Source organism: Hydra viridissima, unplaced genomic scaffold, assembly GCF_058129835.1.
Source record: "Hydra viridissima isolate aposymbiotic clone 2 unplaced genomic scaffold, HvirCarnegie_v1 scaffold_1, whole genome shotgun sequence".
NCBI lineage: Eukaryota > Metazoa > Cnidaria > Hydrozoa > Anthoathecata > Hydridae > Hydra > Hydra viridissima.
In genome coordinates, this window is record NW_028324300.1 from 32,659,527 (window position 1) to 32,680,276 (window position 20,750).

Genomic DNA, 20,750 nt, shown 5'->3' on the forward strand with positions numbered 1-20,750 from the left:
CCTGTTGGTAAATCTTGTAGTTTGTGCTTGACAGAAAAATACATTATTATGTCACTGCATAATAATGTATTTTTTTGTCTCATGGTTCTGGTTGATCAAGAATATTCCTCACGCGGAATATTCTTGATCAACCAGAACCATGTAAACCTGTTGGTAAATCTTGTAGTTTGTGCTTGACAGAAAGATACATTATTATGTCATTGCATATATTAGCATGTTGCTTATTAGCAGGTTAAAAAAGGAGTTTTTTGACCTGCTAATAAGCAACATGCTAATATATGCAGCCTCATCACAGCTCTCAGCTTTTATGTAAAATGCATTTGCAATGTATATATAATTTAAATTTACCCTAATGCTATTACATATCTTTAAGGTTGCCTTAAGAACATTTGTACTAGATTGTCCTTAAGATGACCCCTTTATGTCAGGAACATTGCTCTTATGTAAATTTATCACAAAAGTAATCTGAAATTTTCTGTAAAACCAAAGTTGGTCCAAAACTTCAAATAGTTTTTTAACTTGTTACTTCTGATTTCTTAAAACTACATCAATGTGCAATAAATAGTAAGTAATAATAAGTAATCTCTTCATATACTTTTTAATGTTAAATTCTAACTATTCTAAATCTTTTTCTTATGACCAACTTGCAAATCTATTTCTAACTACCAATCTGCAATATAGATCTGCCAATCTACATATCTATTTAAGTTGCTTCTGGAATTTCTGCAGGTTCAACTCTTGAACAGCTCAATAGTTGATTACACTAGTAAAAAAATTCAATAGCATCAATGCATCAAATAGTTTTAAAGCATCCAATAGTTGATTACACTAGTAAAAAATTTTTATTTTTGTTTTTTTCTTTTGTTAAAGTATGCTTTTCTACCCTGTTTTGCCAAAATCAAATAGAAAATAGGTGTTGTTTCACAAAAACTTAGCTTCTATGACTAGGACAAGGATATTTTGAAATTTGTGTATTTTCAAGAAAGTTCTAATTCGTAATGAAGAAAGTTCTAATTCTTCTAGAATACTACTGTACTGCTAGAATTGTCCAAATGATCCAAGAATTTTCCAGAACATTCTAGAACTTTCAAAAAACCTTTAAAACATTCAATATATGTATGTATGTATGTATGTATGTATGTATGTATGTATGTATGTATGTATGTATGTATGTATGTATGTATGTATGTATGTATGTATGTATGTATGTGTGTATGTATGTGTATGTGTGTATGTTTGTGTGTGTGTATGTGTGTATGTTTGTGTGTGTGTGTGTGTGTACTATATATATATATATATATATATATATATATATATATATATATATATATATATATATATATATATATATATATATATATATATATATTAGGGGTGTTCAAAAAAAAAAAATTTCAAAAACGCGAATACACAACAAGCTAAATTTGGGGCAAATGTAAAAAAAATACGATTACAAAAAAAAAAAGTCAAAAATATTGAGATTTACCTTGTGCTCAAGCGTCAAAACCCCCCTAAAAATGCCCCAAATAGTACCCTCGTAGCAAGGCTTTGAGCACAAGGTAAATCTTAATATTTTTAATTTTTTTTTTTTTTAATGTGCTCATAATAATCTATACTTTTTTTTAAAATTGATGTGTATCCGTGATTTTTCTTAAAAGTTCTTTAAATTTAAAACGATTTTATGCAAAAAAAACGAAAATATGCGCATTTAACAAAAAAGAATGCGCAATAATTCGTACTTATTTTATTTGTTTATATTCACATTGTTTGGTTTTTTAATCATTAATGTTTCTTTTGTTATTTGATTTGTGTACTTTGTTTGCATTTTTCTTTTGTTCTCACTTAATAAACAATTATATTACCTGTCTAAAACTTGTAAAAAGAAAAAACTGACAATTGTAAATTAACGTTAATGTATATTGCGAAATTCTGCAGTAAACATTATAGTTTCATCTCATATTTTGAAATTAGTGAACGTCATTTCTTTTAAAATAGTTTTAAAAATTATAATGGACAATTTAATAGAAAACAAAGGAGAGTCACAAAAAATGAAAGTTTCAAGTGCAAATAAAAGTAAGAAACTATTAAAAAGTGGCAATGAAAAGCGAAATATAAAAATGAAAAGAAACAAACATTTTATTATTGAGAAAGTGAAACCAGCAATACCAAGTAACGAATTTGTTTTGAGCTTTTTTTAATTTTAAATATCTAGTTTAGGATATAAGACTATAGTTAATAATGTGAAATCTTATGACTATAAGATTTCACGTTGTACAAGAGCAAACTCAACCTGAATATTTTTGTTATTAACTTTAGTTGATCAACTGCCAACTGGATTAGATATTTTACAACACATAGCTTTTAATAAGTCGACGCTTTCTAAAACCTCAAAAAAGTCAATGATAATTGCATGCTCGGTAAAAAAAGACAGAAAATACGAGAGATGTGTTGAACTGCATTGTAGGTGTATTCTAAGCAAAATCAAGGGTCCCTGGCTTAAAGCTGGATTCCCTCTTCAATCAGATAATAACTTGATACAAAAGCTGAATAAGTTGAACAAAAAATATTTGAATTTGAAAAAAAACATGCACAGGAGGTCGCCTTTAGAATTAAAAAAGCAACAAGACTTTAGAAAAGAGCTGGGAAAAATCTTTTGGGCAGGAATAGCTGACTTACAAAACTGGATAAAGAAGGACAAGAATAGATCAGACCTAGATAGGAAAGAGGACCTAGATTTTTTATACGATCAAGAACACAACAGAAAGTTATTTCTAGGGCCTGAAGACAAAAAATATAGCGAGAAGGTATTATATATTATAATATAAATCCATATTATAAACCTTTTTTCTGAATTTAAAAACTCTTCTATCATTGCTCACTCTTCTCCAATTTTTCATTGGTTTTTATTTTGGGTACATTAATTTTTATTTTATAATGTATGCTGTTTAGATTTCGGAGAATACAAGAAAGAGAAATCCATCTATAAAAAATGCTGCTAAATCAGTAGAAGTAAGTTCAGAGTTAGAATTTGGTACGGACACCAGCGAAGATTCATCTTTTGATTCCGATTTTGAACCAGGATATCGGCGTTCTATAGAGTCAAGTAGTCTTATAAAAGCTGAGATCCCAAAAGATATTATTTCTGGTAATGTTGCTCTTATTGCCACAATTACTGATATTTCTCCAAACGTTTTGACAAAAGTTACTGCTGCAATCCTTGATAGTTCTGGGGTTGATCTTACAAATGTAAATTGCAGCAGGTCAACAGCATCTAGAAAGATGAAACAAACAGCTCATGAAATGGCAGTTATTGCTAAAGAAGATGTCGAACTTAGCATCCGAGCTTCTCCCTACCCATGCATTATACATTTTGACGGAAAGACACTTTTTGAAATTAATAATGGAAAAAAATTAAAGCATGATAGACTTGCGGTTCTGGCAACTATTGATAATGACTCCCATCTTCTCGGAGTTACGCCATTACCCTCTTCATCTGGAGAAGATCAGTACAATGGTGTAATGAAAGTCTTAAAAGAGTACAATCTCGAATCAAAGATTGGATTACTTTGTTTTGATACCACATCAAGCAATACAGGAATACATAAAGGATCTTTAATAAGAATATCTACTGAGTTAAATAAGTATCTAATTCTTTTAGCTTGCAGACATCATGTTTCTGAGTTGAGAATCACACACTTTTGTGAGGCTATAACAAATGAAAAAACTACGGCCCCCGATAACCCTTTGTTTAAACATTTCAAAAACTTGTTTGAGCAGCCTAATTTTGAGTACAACCCATCTATGTTAGTAAAATTTGGTTGGGAAGAAATTAAAGGAACCGTTGTTGAAAAAGCTGCTACAGAATCTCTTGAGTATTGTAGATCTTACTTATTGAGAAATAATATTGTACGGGAAGATAGAAAAGAACTTGCAGAGCTAGTGGTCAGCTATCTTTCTCCTTCTATCATTAAAATTCGAAAAACTGGAGCGGTTCATCATGCAAGATTTCTTGGGAAATCTATATATTATTTAAAAATGCAAATTCTTTCAACTCAAATTGATTTTATTCAAAAAAATAGAGAACATATTAAGGTAATAACTGAATTTATAGCTTGTTTTTATGCAAAGTGGTACCTGCAATCAAATGATACAATCAAAGCTCCTTTTATGGATGTAACTGCTATTCATCAAATGCATCAGTATAAAGCAGTATGTGCAGAACCATTTGCTGTTGATGCTGTGTTGAATTCTTTATTTAAACATACATGGTATCTTGACTCAACTCTGATTCCTTTAGCCTTGCTGGATGATGGTGTTGCACTCGAAGAAAAGAAAAAAATTGCTGCTGCAATATTATCATTTCCAAAACCTAAGTCATGTTACTTTAAAACTGAAAATAAGCAAAAAAAAGATATAGAAAAATTGTTGAAAATTGAACTTAACATTCATCAGCAAATTCCTAGCTTAGCTTCTTTGGTTGATGAGTTCTCTTGGTTAATGTTTGATATGATCGGAATAAAAGATCAACGAGTTGATGATTGGCTGACCTTGCCACCTCAGTATTGGCACACGCAATCAACATATAAATTATTTTTAAATTTTGCAAAAAGTATTGTTTGTGTAAACGACCACGCTGAAAGGGCAATTGGAATGATGCAACAATTTGTTCACCGCTACAGAGACGAGGAAGAAAAACAAAATAGGCTTATTGCTGTGGACAAAACTCGCTCAATTTTTAAGGCATCAGGCAGTGAATCTTTATTAACCAAGAAACAAAATAACAAAGTTATAAGCAAGAAAAGAATCGCAAAGGGATTACTTAGCTTACGCTCCAAAATTCAGAAGATAGCTTGAACTTTTGTATTTATATTAAAAAAATATTTTTTAAAGATACAAGTTGCACGTAATTTAAGTTTGTATCATTCAATCAACCTATAAAAAAAACGTTTTTCTAAAAAGCTTAATACAAATAAAATGAAAACCAAACACTGTGAATATAAACAAATAAAATAAGTACGAATTATTGCGCATTCTTTTTTGTTAAATGCGCATATTTTCGTTTTTTTGCATAAAATCGTTTTAAATTTAAAGAACTTTTAAGAAAAATCACGAATACACATCAATTTTAAAAAAAAGTATAGATTATTATGAGCACATTAAAAAAAAAAAAAATTAAAAATATTAAGATTTACCTTGTGCTCAAAGCCTTGCTACGAGGGTACTATTTGGGGCATTTTTAGGGGGGTTTTGACGCTTGAGCACAAGGTAAATCTCAATATTTTTGACTTTTTTTTTTTGTAATCGTATTTTTTTTACATTTGCCCCAAATTTAGCTTGTTGTGTATTCGCGTTTTTGAAACTTTTTTTTTTTGAACACCCCTAATATATATATATATATATATATATATATATATATATATATATATATATATATATATATATATATATATATGTATGTATGTATATGTAATTTAACTTCTATTCCTTTTTTTTCTCTGTCCTGTTTTTGCTAATATATATGTGCATCTTCATATTTCTCCCTAATATTGTTTCTTTTAATATATCATGATTTTTAGAATATCACAAACAACTCAGGAGAATGGCGTGGTTATTATCTGTATGCAAAAACAACAGGAAATCGTTTCTTTTTCACTGTCAATATGAATTTTATAAAAGAAGGTGCCAATTGGATTTTCCAAGGAAATGGAAAAGATGAAAGTGGAGGGTTTACTTTTAATAACTCCATTATTATAGGTAGGTGCAGTCGTCCTGGTCTTCCCATTTGTAATTTTAGATTTTCTAATTTTAGTTTTTGATTTCATATCTCTGATCGGAATAAAGTCCATAATTACTACTGATACATATTTTTAAATTAATCGATATTTAATGTTTTTATGAATATTTTAATTGTTAGGAGAGACAATAAAATTTGAAAAATCATATAATGATGGGAATAATGTAGTTATCAAGTGCCATGGAAAGGTCATAGAAGGTACTAAAGTTTCTGGAAACTGGTGGGTACCTGGAGAAAAACGACTATATGGAACTTTTTTTATGTGGAATAAAAACTATGAGGTTAGTTTAAATTTAAAAAGATTTAATTGTTGTGTAAAACCCATAAGAAAGTGGCTACCAAACTTAAATATTTATGATAAAGCAAAATCAAAATTTTTAAGAATTTTTTCTTAGATTTTTTCTGCACGTGCAATAGACGAAGTAAATAAAAAAGAAAACTGTCCAAATTCATCAGTAGTTATTCAGCCTAAAAAAGGAAAAGCAGTATTCTGGTACAACCATAATGTAGATAAAAAAAGTGGCATGATAGGAGATATTAATCAAGAATCTATGTCAGCTCATTGTGAAGTACTAAAAGGTAATTAAAATTGAAAATATGTTGTGCATGGTATATTAATTTGTTTTTTTAACTGCTTTTTTTTTCAGTGTTTTGCCGATATTTTAGAAAGTTGATAAGTTTAAGTTAGTTTGAATTAACTTCTAGGTGAGAAATGGACAGCTTCATCTTGGATTAATGTTATTGGAGATGGAGAGCTCTACCAACGCGCATGGCGGCGCGGAAATAACATGTTGCTAGATAAGAAGCAAAGGTCAATACTATTATCATCAATGGGAACTTTTGAAGACAAACAAACTCACGAACCTTACGAAAACGAATTTCTTCAAGATATGACTGAACGAGTAAATAGGACAGATTCTACTGGGTATAATGCTGGATATAAATTTTATGAACATAAACCTGCTTCTAATTCTCTGCAAGCATTACAGCTATTATTCAATGATATGGACTATAAACAGTTAGCATTAATTGCTAAGACTGTTCATACAAAGCTAGGTCTTACTTGTATTAATCTTGACTCTAAACTCTCTCTATAGTATCAGCTATTTTTTTAAAAAAGGAATATTTTGCAACATTTTCTATTTTTCATTTTTTGTATAATGATTTTTGAAAGTTATAACTATGCAACTTTCATTAAAAATTGATTTCTGAAATCTTATGGTAAATGTTTTTAAAGTTTGGAGTTCTTTTAAGCTAAATTGTTTAGAGAAGCCTATTAAGAGGAATTTTGTTTCTTTAACTTTTAGTCCGCTATTTATATCAAGATTTTTTTCCTGATAGTGTTATTATTCTCGGTTATCGTTCGTCAGTGTTATCAGGTTATTGTTATTCATTTACAGTGTTATTATTCCCAACAAAATATGTAAAATCTGAATACTCTCTAAAAAAACTTATAAGTGAAATAAGTCTCGGGTGAATATACATTGAACTAAGTGAAGTTGTATACACAGTATGCGAAAAAATTATTCATACGCTATCATAAAAGATGTTGTAGTAATAAAACAAAAACCAAATTGATTTAAATAATTTTAATTCAAATAAAATTTTTTTTTATTGTAACAACTATAAATAATATTAACTATAAATAATATTAACTATAATATTTGCAAATGTAAATCTAATTTTTTAAAAAAAAGAAAATTATTTAAAAATTGAGATATTAGAAAACGTCAAAAGTATTCATTCCTCTCAAAGTTTTATTAAGTATATTCGAGTTTTTTGTTTTTTTCAATTGGATTGATATCTGGATTTTGCGCAGGCCAATCCAACAACTCTATTTCATTTTCTTCGAAATATCCTTTAGCAATCTTACTGGTATGTTTCGGATCATTGTCTTGTTGGAAGGCAAATTGATCAAATGTTTTTGAAATTCATTTTGTAGTGTGGTTTGGAATTTATAAAATGGATGTGTGGTATTTTTTAAGTAGCGGTGAAGTATTTTGTAAGGTCCTTCAAATAAGTGGTTTACACTTTCCAAACATTTTTAAAAAAGAATTTGCGTTTTTAAATGACTTTTTCATTTATATTGAAAAGACAGAGGATTTTTTTTTTAAGGATACTGTATTTAAAATTTCACTTTTTATGTTTTATACTAAATATAACTAAATATAATCACTTAGCAACATAATTGACAACACAGAATTATTCTTTATTATCTTGTTTACACATTTATTTTTTCATAGCAATAAAAAATAAACGTTAAACCTTTTTTTGCATAACTTTTATATTGAACTAATTATTCTAAAAGCATTCAGTGGCCTAACATCAAAAAAAAAAAAGAAAAAAAAAAAAAAAAAAACTATTTTAAGATAAATAAATTGCAAAATATTTATTTGTATCAAATATGATACATCATACAATAGTGGAACTTTATGAAGAAATTATAGACAAATATTTGTTGTTAAACAGAGTGTTTATCTTGGAATATGAGCTTGATAGTTATATACACTCAATAAAGATATCACTATAAATAAAAAAATTTAATGATGGAAAGCTTTAAAACAGTTGCGGTCCTTATTAATACACAGCGCAGTTTCACACTTTTCACAATATTAATATGTCAAGGCGGAGCACTTGTCATATTTGCAACAAGCCCGGTTTTCATTCAATATTGGCCAATGCCCAACTTGATCAAACCGAATCGCTTCATGGGGAATGGCGATTTTTGGACCGACACGAGGCCTAATGTCAGCAAGTGATGGACGACCGGCTTTTCGTTTAAGTGACAGCTTGTACATAAACAACAAATCTGCTACCGCCAAATTGAATCTGACAAGTGGCGTTGACGGATTACGCTTCTGCCACAGAGTCCAGGCATTGCTTATGGGCATATCAAGCAAGTGGAAAAAGATCCGATGATACCAAATTTTTCGACCGAATCTTGTTCCTGTATATATTAGCCAAGTAGGGAATCAAGCAAGTCAACTCCGCCCATGTGCTTGTTGTAGATAGTGACAATTCCCGGACAGGAAATGTTGGTATGGTACATAGTTTTTCTTGAAAATCTTTTAATCTCGATTGAAGGTTCACTTCCAATGAAATTGGACAGGAAGGTTACAACTTTGTTATCAAACAAGGAAACTACCGATACATCAACTCCGTCAACCTTGGCAACATGTTCGGTAAATGTTCCGCTACTCCTTTGCTTCATTTCCTTACCTGACAAGACTGGGCAACTTCCAACACGGTTCCTACGTGCAGTTCCAACCATTTGAATTCCCCTCTTGAACATATAAAAATTCAAACCGATACTGCTGAACTAATTGTCAACATAGAACTTATGATTGACGTATCTGGCAAGATTCGTGCAAGGCGCATGACAACGTTACTACTTACCCCAAGGTCTGGATCATTCTCAAGGCAAATGTTATTACCTCCTCCACTGTAAACTTCAAAATTATAGCTGAAGCCAGAGACTCCACTCAGAACAAAAACTTTAAATCCCCGTTTGTGCGGTTTTTTAGGGTTGTATTATTTGATTGAATGTCTCCCTTTGAACGGAACAATCTGCTCATCAACCGCCAAACTTTCTTCAATTGGAATACTGTTCAGCTGTTCATTAATTTTTTTTATAAGAGGGCGGATCTTGAAAAGTCTTCTTTGTCAGCAGCGCTGTTATCAGCAAAATGAATAATGCTTTTCAGTTTTTCAAAGCGGTTGACGGGCATTATATTAGCTACATGAGACATTCCAATAGAAGACGACCAATAATCTCTTGTGCTAGGAGTTTGACAATGGACATGTACAAAACGCATGTAACAAAACTATGTCTTCCTCTTTTACAGCAACTAGTTTTTCAGGATTGGTTGCACTCTGTAGACACCAGAAGACTTTCTCCCATAGAAAGAAGTTGGATTGATTGCTGAAGATAGGAAGATAAAATACAATGGTTTTATAATAAAAGAAATAAAAATAAAGCAAAAATAAAATGTTACAAATAATTTCCCTTAGATGCATAATGTATCATTTCTAATACAGTTAAAAAAAGAGTTATGGAGATATGACAGATCATAAAAATAAGTAAACAAATACACAAGAGGGCTACCAATATGTATAAGGAACTTACAGAATTTAAAAAATTCACAAAAGAAAAAATACACATTTTAAAAAATTTAAAACAAAACTAAAGATTATCAACCGAAAAAAAAAAATGACACAAAGAATAATGATATTAAACACAGAAATACAAAGATAAATAAACAATGACAAAAAAAAAAAAAAAAAAAAACCGAAACAAAGAGCTGACTTCAAAAAAAAAACCTAAACAAGACCCAAATAAATAAAAGAATTCTTCTCAAAATCGATAAGAAACGATGAAAAGATATTGAAGAACCACACAATGATAATAAATGAAGTAAAATAAAACTATAACAAAAAAACTTAAAGAAAACACTCCAAACATGAGCAAGAGATCAAAGAAGAATCGAAAAAAATACAAAGATGTTAGCCATATCTGAACAAAATATCGACATTTTAAGTAAAAACTAATCAAAACACAGGGTTTTGTCGCCGATTCCGGTACTTGCCAACCTCTTTGTTGGTTGTCTCTGTCATTTTTTAGCTCAGCCTGATAGGATACAGCAAAAAATGAGCGAGGAATTCAAGAGGAGATGGTGAAAGTCTCGAATTTGGCCATATTTGGCCCAAATTTTGACGTTTTGTACGGAAAACGACCAAAAAACGGGGCTTTATCGCCGATTACGGTACTTGCAAGCCTTTCTGATGGTTGTCTTTGTCATTTTTGTGCTCAGACTCATAGGTTACAACAGAAAATGTCCAAAGGCTAAAAGAAATCTAGGTGAAAAGCTCCAATTTCACGAAATAATCACAGAATTGACATTAAATGCATATTGTAAGGATTTCTGTGCATTTGTCGCCAATTTCGGAACATATAGCTGAATTCCTTGATAGCCTTGACAACTTTTTTGCTCAGCCTGATAAGATGCACCAAAAAATGAGCGAGGAATCCAAGAGGAGTTGGTGAAAGCCTCGAGTTTGGCCACATTTGACCGAAATTATGACGTTTTGTATGGAAATCGACGAAAAAACGGGGTTTTCTCGCCAATTACGGTACTTACCAGCCTCTCTGTTGATTGTCTTTGTCATTTTCGTGCTAAGACTGATAGGTTACAACAGAAAATGTCCAAAGGCTCCGAGAAATCTCGGTGAAAGGCTCCAATTTGACGAAATAATCACAGAATTGACATTACAAGCAAATTCTAAGCATTTCTGTGCATTTGTCGCAAAATTCGGTACTTACCACTGAATTGGTTGATGCCCTTGGTCATTTTTTGGCTCAGCCTGACAGAATACAACAAAATATGGCCAAGGCATCCAAGAGGAGTCGGTGAAAGCCTCGAATTTGGCCACATTTGGCCCAAATTTCGACGTTTTGTAAGGAAATTGAGCCAAAAACGGGGTTTTGTCGTTAAATCCGGTACTTGCAAGCCTCTCTGTTGATTGTCTTTGTCATTTTCGTGCTCAGCCTGACAGGATTCAACAAAATAAGGTCAAAGGATCCAAGAGGAGTTGGTGAAAGCCTCGAATTTGGCCACATTTGGCCCAAATTTCGACTTTTTGAATAGAAATTGAACCAAAAACGGGGTTTTGTCGCCAAATGCGGTACTTACCAGCCTCTCTGTTGATTGTCTTTGTCATTTTCGTGCTCAGCCTGATAGGTTACAACAGAAAATGTCCAAAGGCTCCGAGAAAACTCGGTGAAAGGCTCCAATTTGACGAAATAATCACAGAATTGACATTACAAGCAAATTCTAAGCATTTCTGTGCATTTGTCGCAAAATTCGGTACTTACCACTGAATTGGTTGATGCCCTTGGGCATTTTTTTGCTCAGCCTGACAGAATACAACAAAAAACGGCCAAGGGATCCAAGAGGAGTCGGTGAAAGCCTCGAATTTGGCCACATTTGGCCCAAATTTCGAATTGTTGTATGGAAATTGAGCCAAAAACGCGGTTTTGTCGTTAAATCCGGTACTTGCAAGCCTCTCTGTTGATTGTCTGTGTCATTTTCGTGCTCTGTCTGACAGGATACAACAAAATAAGGCCAAGGGATCCAAGAGGAGTTGGTGAAAACCTCGAATTTGGCCACATTTTGTCCAAATTTCGACTTTTTGTATGGAAATTTAGCCTAAAACGGGGATTTGTCGCCAAATCCGGTACTTGCCAACCTCTCTGTTGATTGTCTTTCTCATTTTCGTGCTCAGCCTGATAGGTTACAACAGGAAATGTCCAAAGGCTCCGAGAAATCTCGGTGAAAGGCTCCAATTTGACGAAATAATCACAGAATTGACATTACAAGCAAATTCTAAGCATTTCTGTGCATTTGTCGCAAAATTCGGTACTTACCACTGAATTGGTTGATGCCCTTGGGCATTTTTTTGCTCAGCCTGACAGAATACAACAAAATATGGCCAAGGAATCCAAGAGGAGTCGGTGAAAGCCTCGAATTTGGCCACATTTGGCCCAAATTTCGACGTTTTGTATGGAAATTGAGCCAAAAACGGGGTTTTGTCGCCAAATCCGGTACTTGCAAGCCTCTCTGTTGATTTTCTTTGTCATTTTCGTGCTCAGCCTGACAGGATACAACAAAATAAGGCCAAGGGATCCAAGAGGAGTCGGTGAAAGCCTTGTATTTGGCCACATTTGGCCCAAATTTCGACTTTTTGTATGGAAATTGAGCCAAAAACAGGGTTTTGTCGCCAAATCCGGTACTTACCAGCCTCTCTGTTGATTCTCTTTGTCATTTTCGTGCTCAATCTGATAGGTTACAACAGAAAATGTCCAAAGGCTCCGAGAAATCTCGGTGAAAGGCTCCAATTTGACGAAATAATCACAGAATTGACATTACAAGCAAATTCTAAGCATTTCTGTGCATTTGTCGCAAAATTCGGTACTTACCACTGAATTGGTTGATGCCCTTGGGCATTTTTTTGCTCAGCCTGACAGAATACAACAAAATATGGTTAAGGGATCCAAGAGGAGTCGGTGAAAGCCTCGAATTTGGCCACATTTTGCCAAAATTTCGACGTTTTGTATGGAAATTGAGCCAAAAACGGGGTTTTGTCGTTAAATCCGGTACTTGCAAGCCTCTCTGTTGATTGTCTTTGTCATTTTCGTGCTCAGCCTGACAGGATACAACAAAATATGGCCAAGGGATCCAAGAGGAGTCGGTGAAAGCCTCGAATTTGGCCACATTTGGCCCAAACTTCGACGTTTTGTATGGAAATTGAGCCAAAAACGGGGTTTTGTCGTTAAATCCGGTACTTGCAAGCCTCTCTGTTGATTGTCTTTGTCATTTTCGTGCTCAGCCTGACAGGATACAAAAAAATAAGGCCAAGGGATCCAAGAGGAGTCGGTGAAAGCCTCGAATTTTGCCACATTTGGCCCAAATTTCGACTTTTTGAATGGAAATTGAGCCAAAAACGGGGTTTTGTCGCCAAATCCGGTACTTGCCAGCCTCTCTGTTGATTGTCTTTGTCATTTTCGTGCTCAGCCTGATAGGTTACAACAGAAAATGTCCAAAGGCTCCGAGAAGTCTCGGTGAAAGGCTCCAATTTGACGAAATAATCACAGAATTGACATTACAAGCAAATTCTAAGCATTTCTGTGCATTTGTCGCAAAATTCGGTTTTTACCACTGAATTGATTGATGCCCTTGAGCATTTTTTTGCTCAGCCTGACAGAATACAACAAAATATGGCCAAGGGATCCAAGAGGAGTCGGTGAAAGCTTCGAATTTGTCCACATTTGGCCCAAATTTCGACGTTTTGTATGGAAATTGAGCCAAAAACGGGGTTTTGTCGCCAAATCCGGTACTTGCAAGCCTCTCTGTTGATTGTCTTTGTCATTTTCGTGCTCAGCTTGACAGGATACAACAAAATAAGGCCAAGGGATGCAAGAGGAGTCGGTGAAAGCCTCGAATTTGGCCACATTTGGCCCAAATTTCGACTTTTTGTATGGAAATTGAGCCAAAAACGGGGTTTTGTCGCCAAATCCGGTACTTACCAGCCTCTCTGTTGATTGTCTTTGTCATTTTCGTGCTCAATATGATAGGTTACAACAGAAAATGTCCAAAGGCTCCGAGAAATCTCGGTGAAAGGCTCCAATTAGACGAAATAATCACAGAATTGACATAACAAGCTAATTCTAAGCATTTCTGTGCATTTGTCGCAAAATTCGGTACTTACCACTGAATTGGTTGATGCCCTTGGGCATTTTTTTGCTCAGCCTGACAGAATACAACAAAATATGGCCAAGGGATCCAAGAGGAGTTGGTGAAAGCCTCGAATTTGGCCACATTTATCCCAAATTTCGACGTTTTGTATGGAAATTGAGCCAAAAACGGGGTTTTGTCGTTAAATCCGGTACTTGCAAACCTCTCTGTTGATTGTCTTTGTCATTTTCGTGCTCAGCCTGACAGGATACAACAAAATAAGGCCAAGGGATCCAAGAGGAGTTGGTGAAAGCCTCGAATTTGGCCACATTTGGCCCAAATTTCGACTTTTTGTATGGAAATTGAGCCAAAAACGGGGTTTTGTCGCCATATCCGGTACTTACCAGCTTCTCTGTTGATTGTCTTTGTCATTTTCGTGCTCAGCCTGATAGGATACAACAGAAAATGTCCAAAGGCTCCGAGAAGTCTTGGTGAAAGGCTCCAATTTGACGAAATAATCACAGAATTGACATTGCAAGCAAATTCTAAGCATTTCTGTGCATTTGTCGCAAAATTCGGTACTTACCACTGAATTGGTTGATGCCCTTGAGCAATTTTTTGCTCAGCTTGACGGGATACAACGAAATAAGGCCAAGGGATCCAAGAAGAGTCGGTGAAAGCCTCGAATTTGGCTACATTTGGCCAAAATTTCGACGTTTTGTATGGAAATTGATCCAAAAACGGGGTTTTGTCGCCAAATCCGGTACTTGCAAGCCTCTCTGTTGATTGTCTTTGTCATTTTCGTGCTCAACCTGACAGGATACAACAAATAAGGCCAAGGGATCCAAGAGGAGTCGGTGAAAGCCTCGTATTTGGTCACATTTGGCCCAAATTTCGACTTTTTGTATGGAAATTGAGTCAAAAACAGGGTTTTGTCGCCAAATCCGGTACTTACCAGCCTCTCTGTTGATTCTCTTTGTCATTTTCGTGCTCAATCTGATAGGTTACAACAGAAAATGTCCAAAGGCTCCGAGAAATCTCGGTGAAAGGCTCCAAATTGACGAAATAATCACAGAATTGACATTACAAGCAAATTCTAAGCATTTCTGTGCATTTGTCGCAAAATTCGGTACTTACCACTGAATTGGTTAATGCCCTTGGGCATTTTTTTGCTCAGCCTGACAGAATACAACAAAATAAGGCCAAGGGATCCAAGAGGAGTCGGTGAAAGCCTCGAATTTGGCCACATTTGGCCCAAATTTTTTTTGGCCACATTTGGCCCAAATTTTTTTTTTTTTTTTTTTTTTTTTTTTTTGCGGCATCGTAAGAGCAAGACGTGTTTTTGAAAAAATTTTCAATATGGAAGTTACAATGAAAAATATTGAAAAACTAATATCCAACAAACTGGAAGAACAAAAAAAAGGTATTCTTAGTGAAACTATCAACCTTTTAAAAAAACAGGAAAAGATATTTAGCGATATCATAAGTGCAAATCTAAAAATATTAACAGATCGGCTTGACAAACTTGAAAACGAGTTTAATAAAAGCAAATCGAAGGTTAAAATAATTGAAAAAGACATCAACGATATAAAGGAAAGCATCAACTTTCAGGAAGAAAATTTCTTAAAAAAATTATCGGAAACAAACAGTCTGATGGCTAGCGAAATTAACAATTTAAAAAAAAAAAATATTGACCTTGAAAATTGTTCACGCCGTAATAAACTAAGGATTGATGGCTTATCTGAGCTGCCCATGGAATCTTGGAATGACTGTACAAAGAAAGTTAAAGATCTATTTAGAAATAAACTGGAAATCTCTGAAGACGTAATAATTGAAAGAGCTCACCGCATGGGAAAAATAAATGAAGATAACTCTCCAAGAACTATAATAATTAAACTACTAGACTTCCAAAATAAAAATAAAATCTTAACGCTATCAAAAAAACTCAAAGGAACCGGAATATTCATTAATGAAGACAACGCGAACGAAACGATGGAAATAAGAAAAAAGCTATGGGAAGATGTTGAAAGATTCCGAAAGGAAGGTAAATTTGCTATAATCAAATATGATAAAATATTCGTCAGAGATTTTCGTAAATAACTTTAATTTTAAAAAAGTACTTAATCGAGATATGTGAAATAGTTCTGTACATTTTTTATTATGCTAGCACGTTTTGATTTATCGCACTTTACGCTATGACTGACGCAAACATAAACAAAACAATAGATTTTGAAACGCTGCGTTTCAATGCCTTCGAAACTGCTAATAATATTTTACTAAACGATTTTTACGACTCTGATGCGCAAATTTTTCACAGAAATAATTTTGATTCGAAATATTTTGAAACTGAAACTTTTAAAATTGAACTCGAAACTTTAAAAAATAATTTTACTGCAATACACATAAATATAAGAAGTATAAATAAAAATTTTGATAAACTAAAACACTTTCTAATAGATTGCAATTACTCATTTAGTATGATTTGCATAACCGAAACGTGGTGTTCTGATGAATTACTTCAAACGAACACAAATTTTCAAATTCCAAATTATAAACTAATATCTTTTGAAAGAAAAACAAATAAAAGGGGAGGAGGGATCGCAACGTATATCCGAAATAATCAAGTGTTTAAAGTAAGACAAGACCTCTCTATCTCTGATACTGATAGTGAAGTCTTTACTATTGAGATAACGGGTAATAAATCAAAAAGTATTATAATTTCCACTTGCTATAGACCTCCAGAAGGTGATATAAATAAATTTACAAATTTTTTTAATGAAATCTTTCTCAAAATAAATGATAAGGGAAAAAATATTTTCTTTATAGGGGATTTAAATATTAACAGTTTAAACTACAAAGAAAACGCTGATACTAAACTCTTTTTTGATAATCTGTTTCAATTGTGTATCCTCCCAATCATCAACAAACCTACCCGAGTAACCCCAACCTCCGTTTCTGCTATAGACAATATATTAACAAATACATTTCTAGAAACCTCTTTAAAAGCAGGAATTATCAAAACCGATATATCAGATTATTTTCCTATTTATTTTTCATTATCTCAAGATCTAAAAACCTTTAACAATACCAAAACCAAAATTTATAAAAGAAAAATCAATCAAATCTCTATCAAAAATTTTAAAGACTCGCTATCTATAGTAAATTGGGATGGAGTATATCAAGAATGTAACCTTGGACACACAAACTCCGCATACAATTTGTTTATTAATATTTTTCTAGACCACTACAATAAACATTTCCCTGTTGAAGAGAAAGAAATAAAGTTAAAACATTTAAACTGCCCATGGATAACTAACGGGATTAGAAAATCATCAAAAACAAAACAAAAATTATATATCAAGTTTTTAAAAAACAGAAATGAAACTAACTTAACTACATACAAGGAATACAAAAATCTGTTTGAAAAAATTAGAAAGAGTTCTAAAAAAATATATTATTCAAAACAACTACAAAAAAGCAAAGGTGATATTAAAAAAACCTGGAACATATTGAAAGAAATAATAGGTAAAAACCATACAAAATCAAATGATTTACCTGATAAAATTATCGTTAATGAAACTGAATATATCGACAAAAATTCTATCGCTGAAAACTTTAATAGCTTTTTTGCAAACATAGGCCCTAACATGGCTTCAAATATTCAATGCCCTGATATCTCCTTCGAAACCTATATCACAAACCAACATCTCTGTTTAAATATTTTCTCTGGACTAAACCATGAAGAACTAGAAATTGCAAAAAACTCACTTAAGACGTATAAGGCTCCTAGGATAGACGACATTTGTAGCTATATAGTTGTAAATGTGTTTTCAGTGATAAAACAACCAATATATGAAATATTTAAATCTTCAATTATTACAGGATCTGTACCGAATAAATTAAAAATAGCTAAGGTAATACCAATATTAAAAACCGGAGATTCATTTACACTAAATAACTACAGACCAATCTCAGTTCTACCTGTATTTTCAAAACTTTTGGAGAGAGTAATATACAATAAACTGTATAAATATCTAACAAATAACAAAATCCTAAATGAAAAACAGTTTGGCTTCCAAAAGCAACATTCAACCGAACACGCAATTCTAGATCTTATTAGTAATATAAATAACTCCTTTGAAAACAAAAAATACGTCCTTGGAGTCTTTGTTGATTTATCTAAGGCGTTTGACACAGTAGATCACGCTATTTTAATTAGGAAAATGGAAAAATATGGGATAAAAGGTGTTGCACTAAACTGGTTCAAAAACTTTTTACTAGACAGAAAACAATGCGTTATTGCTCATAAAAAAAAAGCTTCAAAATTACTCAAAATAAAATACGGTGTCCCCCAAGGTTCCATTCTTGCACCTCTCTTGTTTTTAATATACATAAACGATCTTCCTAAAGCCTCGAGTAAATTGGATGTCATAATGTTCGCAGACGACACTAATTTATTTTATGCATCCTCATCTATTACAGAACTTTATGAAACTACAAATACTGAACTTGAAAAAATAAACAGTTGGTTAAAATCTAACAAATTATCGCTAAACACAGAAAAAACCAAATACATTCTTTTTCATCCTAACTTTATAAAAATACCTTCCGATTTACCTTCGTTAAATATAGATAATAAAGAAATAGAGAGAACCCGAGCAACTAAATTTCTAGGGATACTTATTGATGAGAACATCTCTTGGAAATCACATATAGATATTTTAAATACTAAAATATCAAAAAACATTGGTATCCTTTACAAAGCAAGTTCTATACTGTCTCCTGATAATTTAAAGTTCTTATACTTCTCGTTCATACAAAGCTACTACATATACGCTAATGTTGCATGGGCGAGTACACATAGATCCAAACTAACCACACTATATCGAAAACAAAAACATGCTGCAAGAATAGTTTTTAATAAGGATAGACTCTCGCATGCTGAGCCACTATTAAAAAATTTGAAAGCATTAAATGTATATCAAATCAATATATTCCAAAATTTGTTATTTATGCTCAAATATAAACTTGGACTTGTTCCTTCTCACTTTTCAAAGAATTTCTTTCAAAATAGCAACAATAGATACCATACCAGAGGAACGGGAAACTTCAAAGTACCTTTCCAAAAAACTACTCTCTCGCGCTTTTCTATTTCGTACCGTGGTCCTTGTCTATATAACAAATTAGTATCCAAAAATACCCAACTGGAAAAATCGAATAACTTAAATACTCTGAAAACATTATTAAAAGATCTTATTTTAAACACTAACAACTTTATGAACTTTTATTAAGCCTAAAACATTCAAAACTATATATAAAACTAACTTTGTTCCGAAACCAATATCAACTCTAATAACTCTAAAAACTGTAAATAACTCAAAAACAAACAACAACAACAACAGTAATAAATTATATTATTTATCAACACTAATAAATAAATAAATTTTTATTTATCAACACTATATATTAAAAAACGACTTTATATTACCTATTTAGCAAATCGTGTACCTACTTATATTTATGTGTATTGTAATAAAATTAAAAAATTAAAAAAAAAAAAAAAAAAAAAAAATTTTTTTTTTTTTTTTTTTCTTTTTTTTTTTTTTTTTTTTGTTTTGTCTGCATTCTTTGTTTTTTGCATTTTTACTTTCATTCTGTCGAAACTGATGATATGATTTTTTAAATATAAATTTATTTTAAATTGAAGTATCCAAAAATATTAATAACGCAAAGCGGTTTCTTGATGACAAGACCATCGGTCTTCTGCAAGTTTCCCGCGTTCTTTGAAGTAATCTAACACTTTACAGTTTTATTTCATATAATATTTGTTATAACGTAATCTTGTGATTTTTTTTTTTTTTTTTTTTTTTTTTTTTTTTTTTTTTTAACTATACTTAAACTATAAAGATTGTATTATATATTACGAGTTTATAAAGATTAAAGAACAAAAAAATAAAAAAAAATAAAAAATAAAAAAATTTCGACTTTTTGTATGGAAATTGAGCAAAAAACGGGGTTTTGTCGCCAAATCCGGTACTTACCAGCCTCTCTGTTGATTGTCTTTGTCATTTTCGTGCTCAGCCTGATAGGTTACAACAGAAAACGTACAAAGGCTCCGAGAAATCTCGGTGAAAGGCTCCAATTTGACGAAATAATCACAGAATAAGACATTACAAGCAAATTCTAAGCATTTCTGTGCATTTGTCGCAAAATTCGGTACTTACCACTGAATTGGTTGATGCCCTAGGGCATTTTTTTGCTCAGCCTGACAGAATACAACAAAATACGGCCAAGGGATCCAAGAGGAGTCGGTGAAAGCCTCGAATTTGGCCACATTTGGCCCAAACATCGACGTTTTGTATGGAAACTGAGCCAAAAACGGGGTTTTGTCGTTAAATCCGGTACTTGCAAGCCTCTCTGTTGATTGTATTTGTCATTTTCGTGCTCAGCCTGACAGGATACAACAAAATATGGCCAAGGGATCCAAGAGGAGTCGGTGAAAGCCTCGAATTTGGCCACATTTGGCCCAAATTTCGACTTTTTGTATGAAAATTTAGCCAAAAACGGGGTTTTGTCGCCAAATCCGGTACTTACCAGCCTCTCTGTTGATTATCTTTGTCATTTTCGTGCTCAGCTTGATAGGTTACAACAGAAAATGTCCAAAGGCTCCGAGAAATCTCGGTGAAAGGCTCCAATTTGACGAAATAATCACAGAATTGACATTA

General features: G+C 32.6%; 3 protein-coding genes and 1 pseudogene across 7 annotated transcripts in view; all 4 read left to right on the forward strand.

Moving 5' to 3' along the window:
- Positions 1 to 7,339, forward strand: part of LOC145195560 (transmembrane prolyl 4-hydroxylase-like) — a 34,298-nt gene extending 26,959 nt beyond the window's left edge. For 4 of the 5 annotated variants that reach the window (XM_090093790.1, XM_090093799.1, XM_090093819.1 and 1 more), the window contains 4 exons: positions 5,577 to 5,754; positions 5,915 to 6,075; positions 6,190 to 6,373; positions 6,500 to 7,339. In XM_090093790.1, the coding sequence (XP_089949916.1) occupies positions 5,577 to 5,754; positions 5,915 to 6,075; positions 6,190 to 6,373; positions 6,500 to 6,891 (915 nt within the window). In that variant the 3' untranslated portion in view covers positions 6,892 to 7,339. The remainder of the gene's footprint in view (positions 1 to 5,576; positions 5,755 to 5,914; positions 6,076 to 6,189; positions 6,374 to 6,499) is intronic. The other variant, XM_090093827.1, reaches the window with a different exon arrangement.
- On the forward strand, positions 1,887 to 5,165 carry LOC149894584 (uncharacterized). Its single transcript, XM_090093784.1, has 3 exons — positions 1,887 to 2,169; positions 2,317 to 2,804; positions 2,950 to 5,165. The coding sequence occupies exons 1-3, from the start codon at positions 2,010 to 2,012 to the stop codon at positions 4,852 to 4,854; spliced, it is 2,553 nt and encodes an 850-aa protein (XP_089949910.1). The 5' UTR covers positions 1,887 to 2,009; the 3' UTR covers positions 4,855 to 5,165.
- An 8,045-nt stretch (positions 7,340 to 15,384) lies between the features above and the next one.
- Positions 15,385 to 16,125, forward strand: LOC149894585 (uncharacterized). Its single transcript, XM_090075020.1, has one exon. The coding sequence runs from the start codon at positions 15,385 to 15,387 to the stop codon at positions 16,123 to 16,125; it is 741 nt and encodes a 246-aa protein (XP_089931146.1).
- Positions 16,082 to 18,151, forward strand: LOC149894586 (uncharacterized; annotated as a pseudogene).
- The last annotated feature ends 2,599 nt before the right edge of the window (positions 18,152 to 20,750 follow it).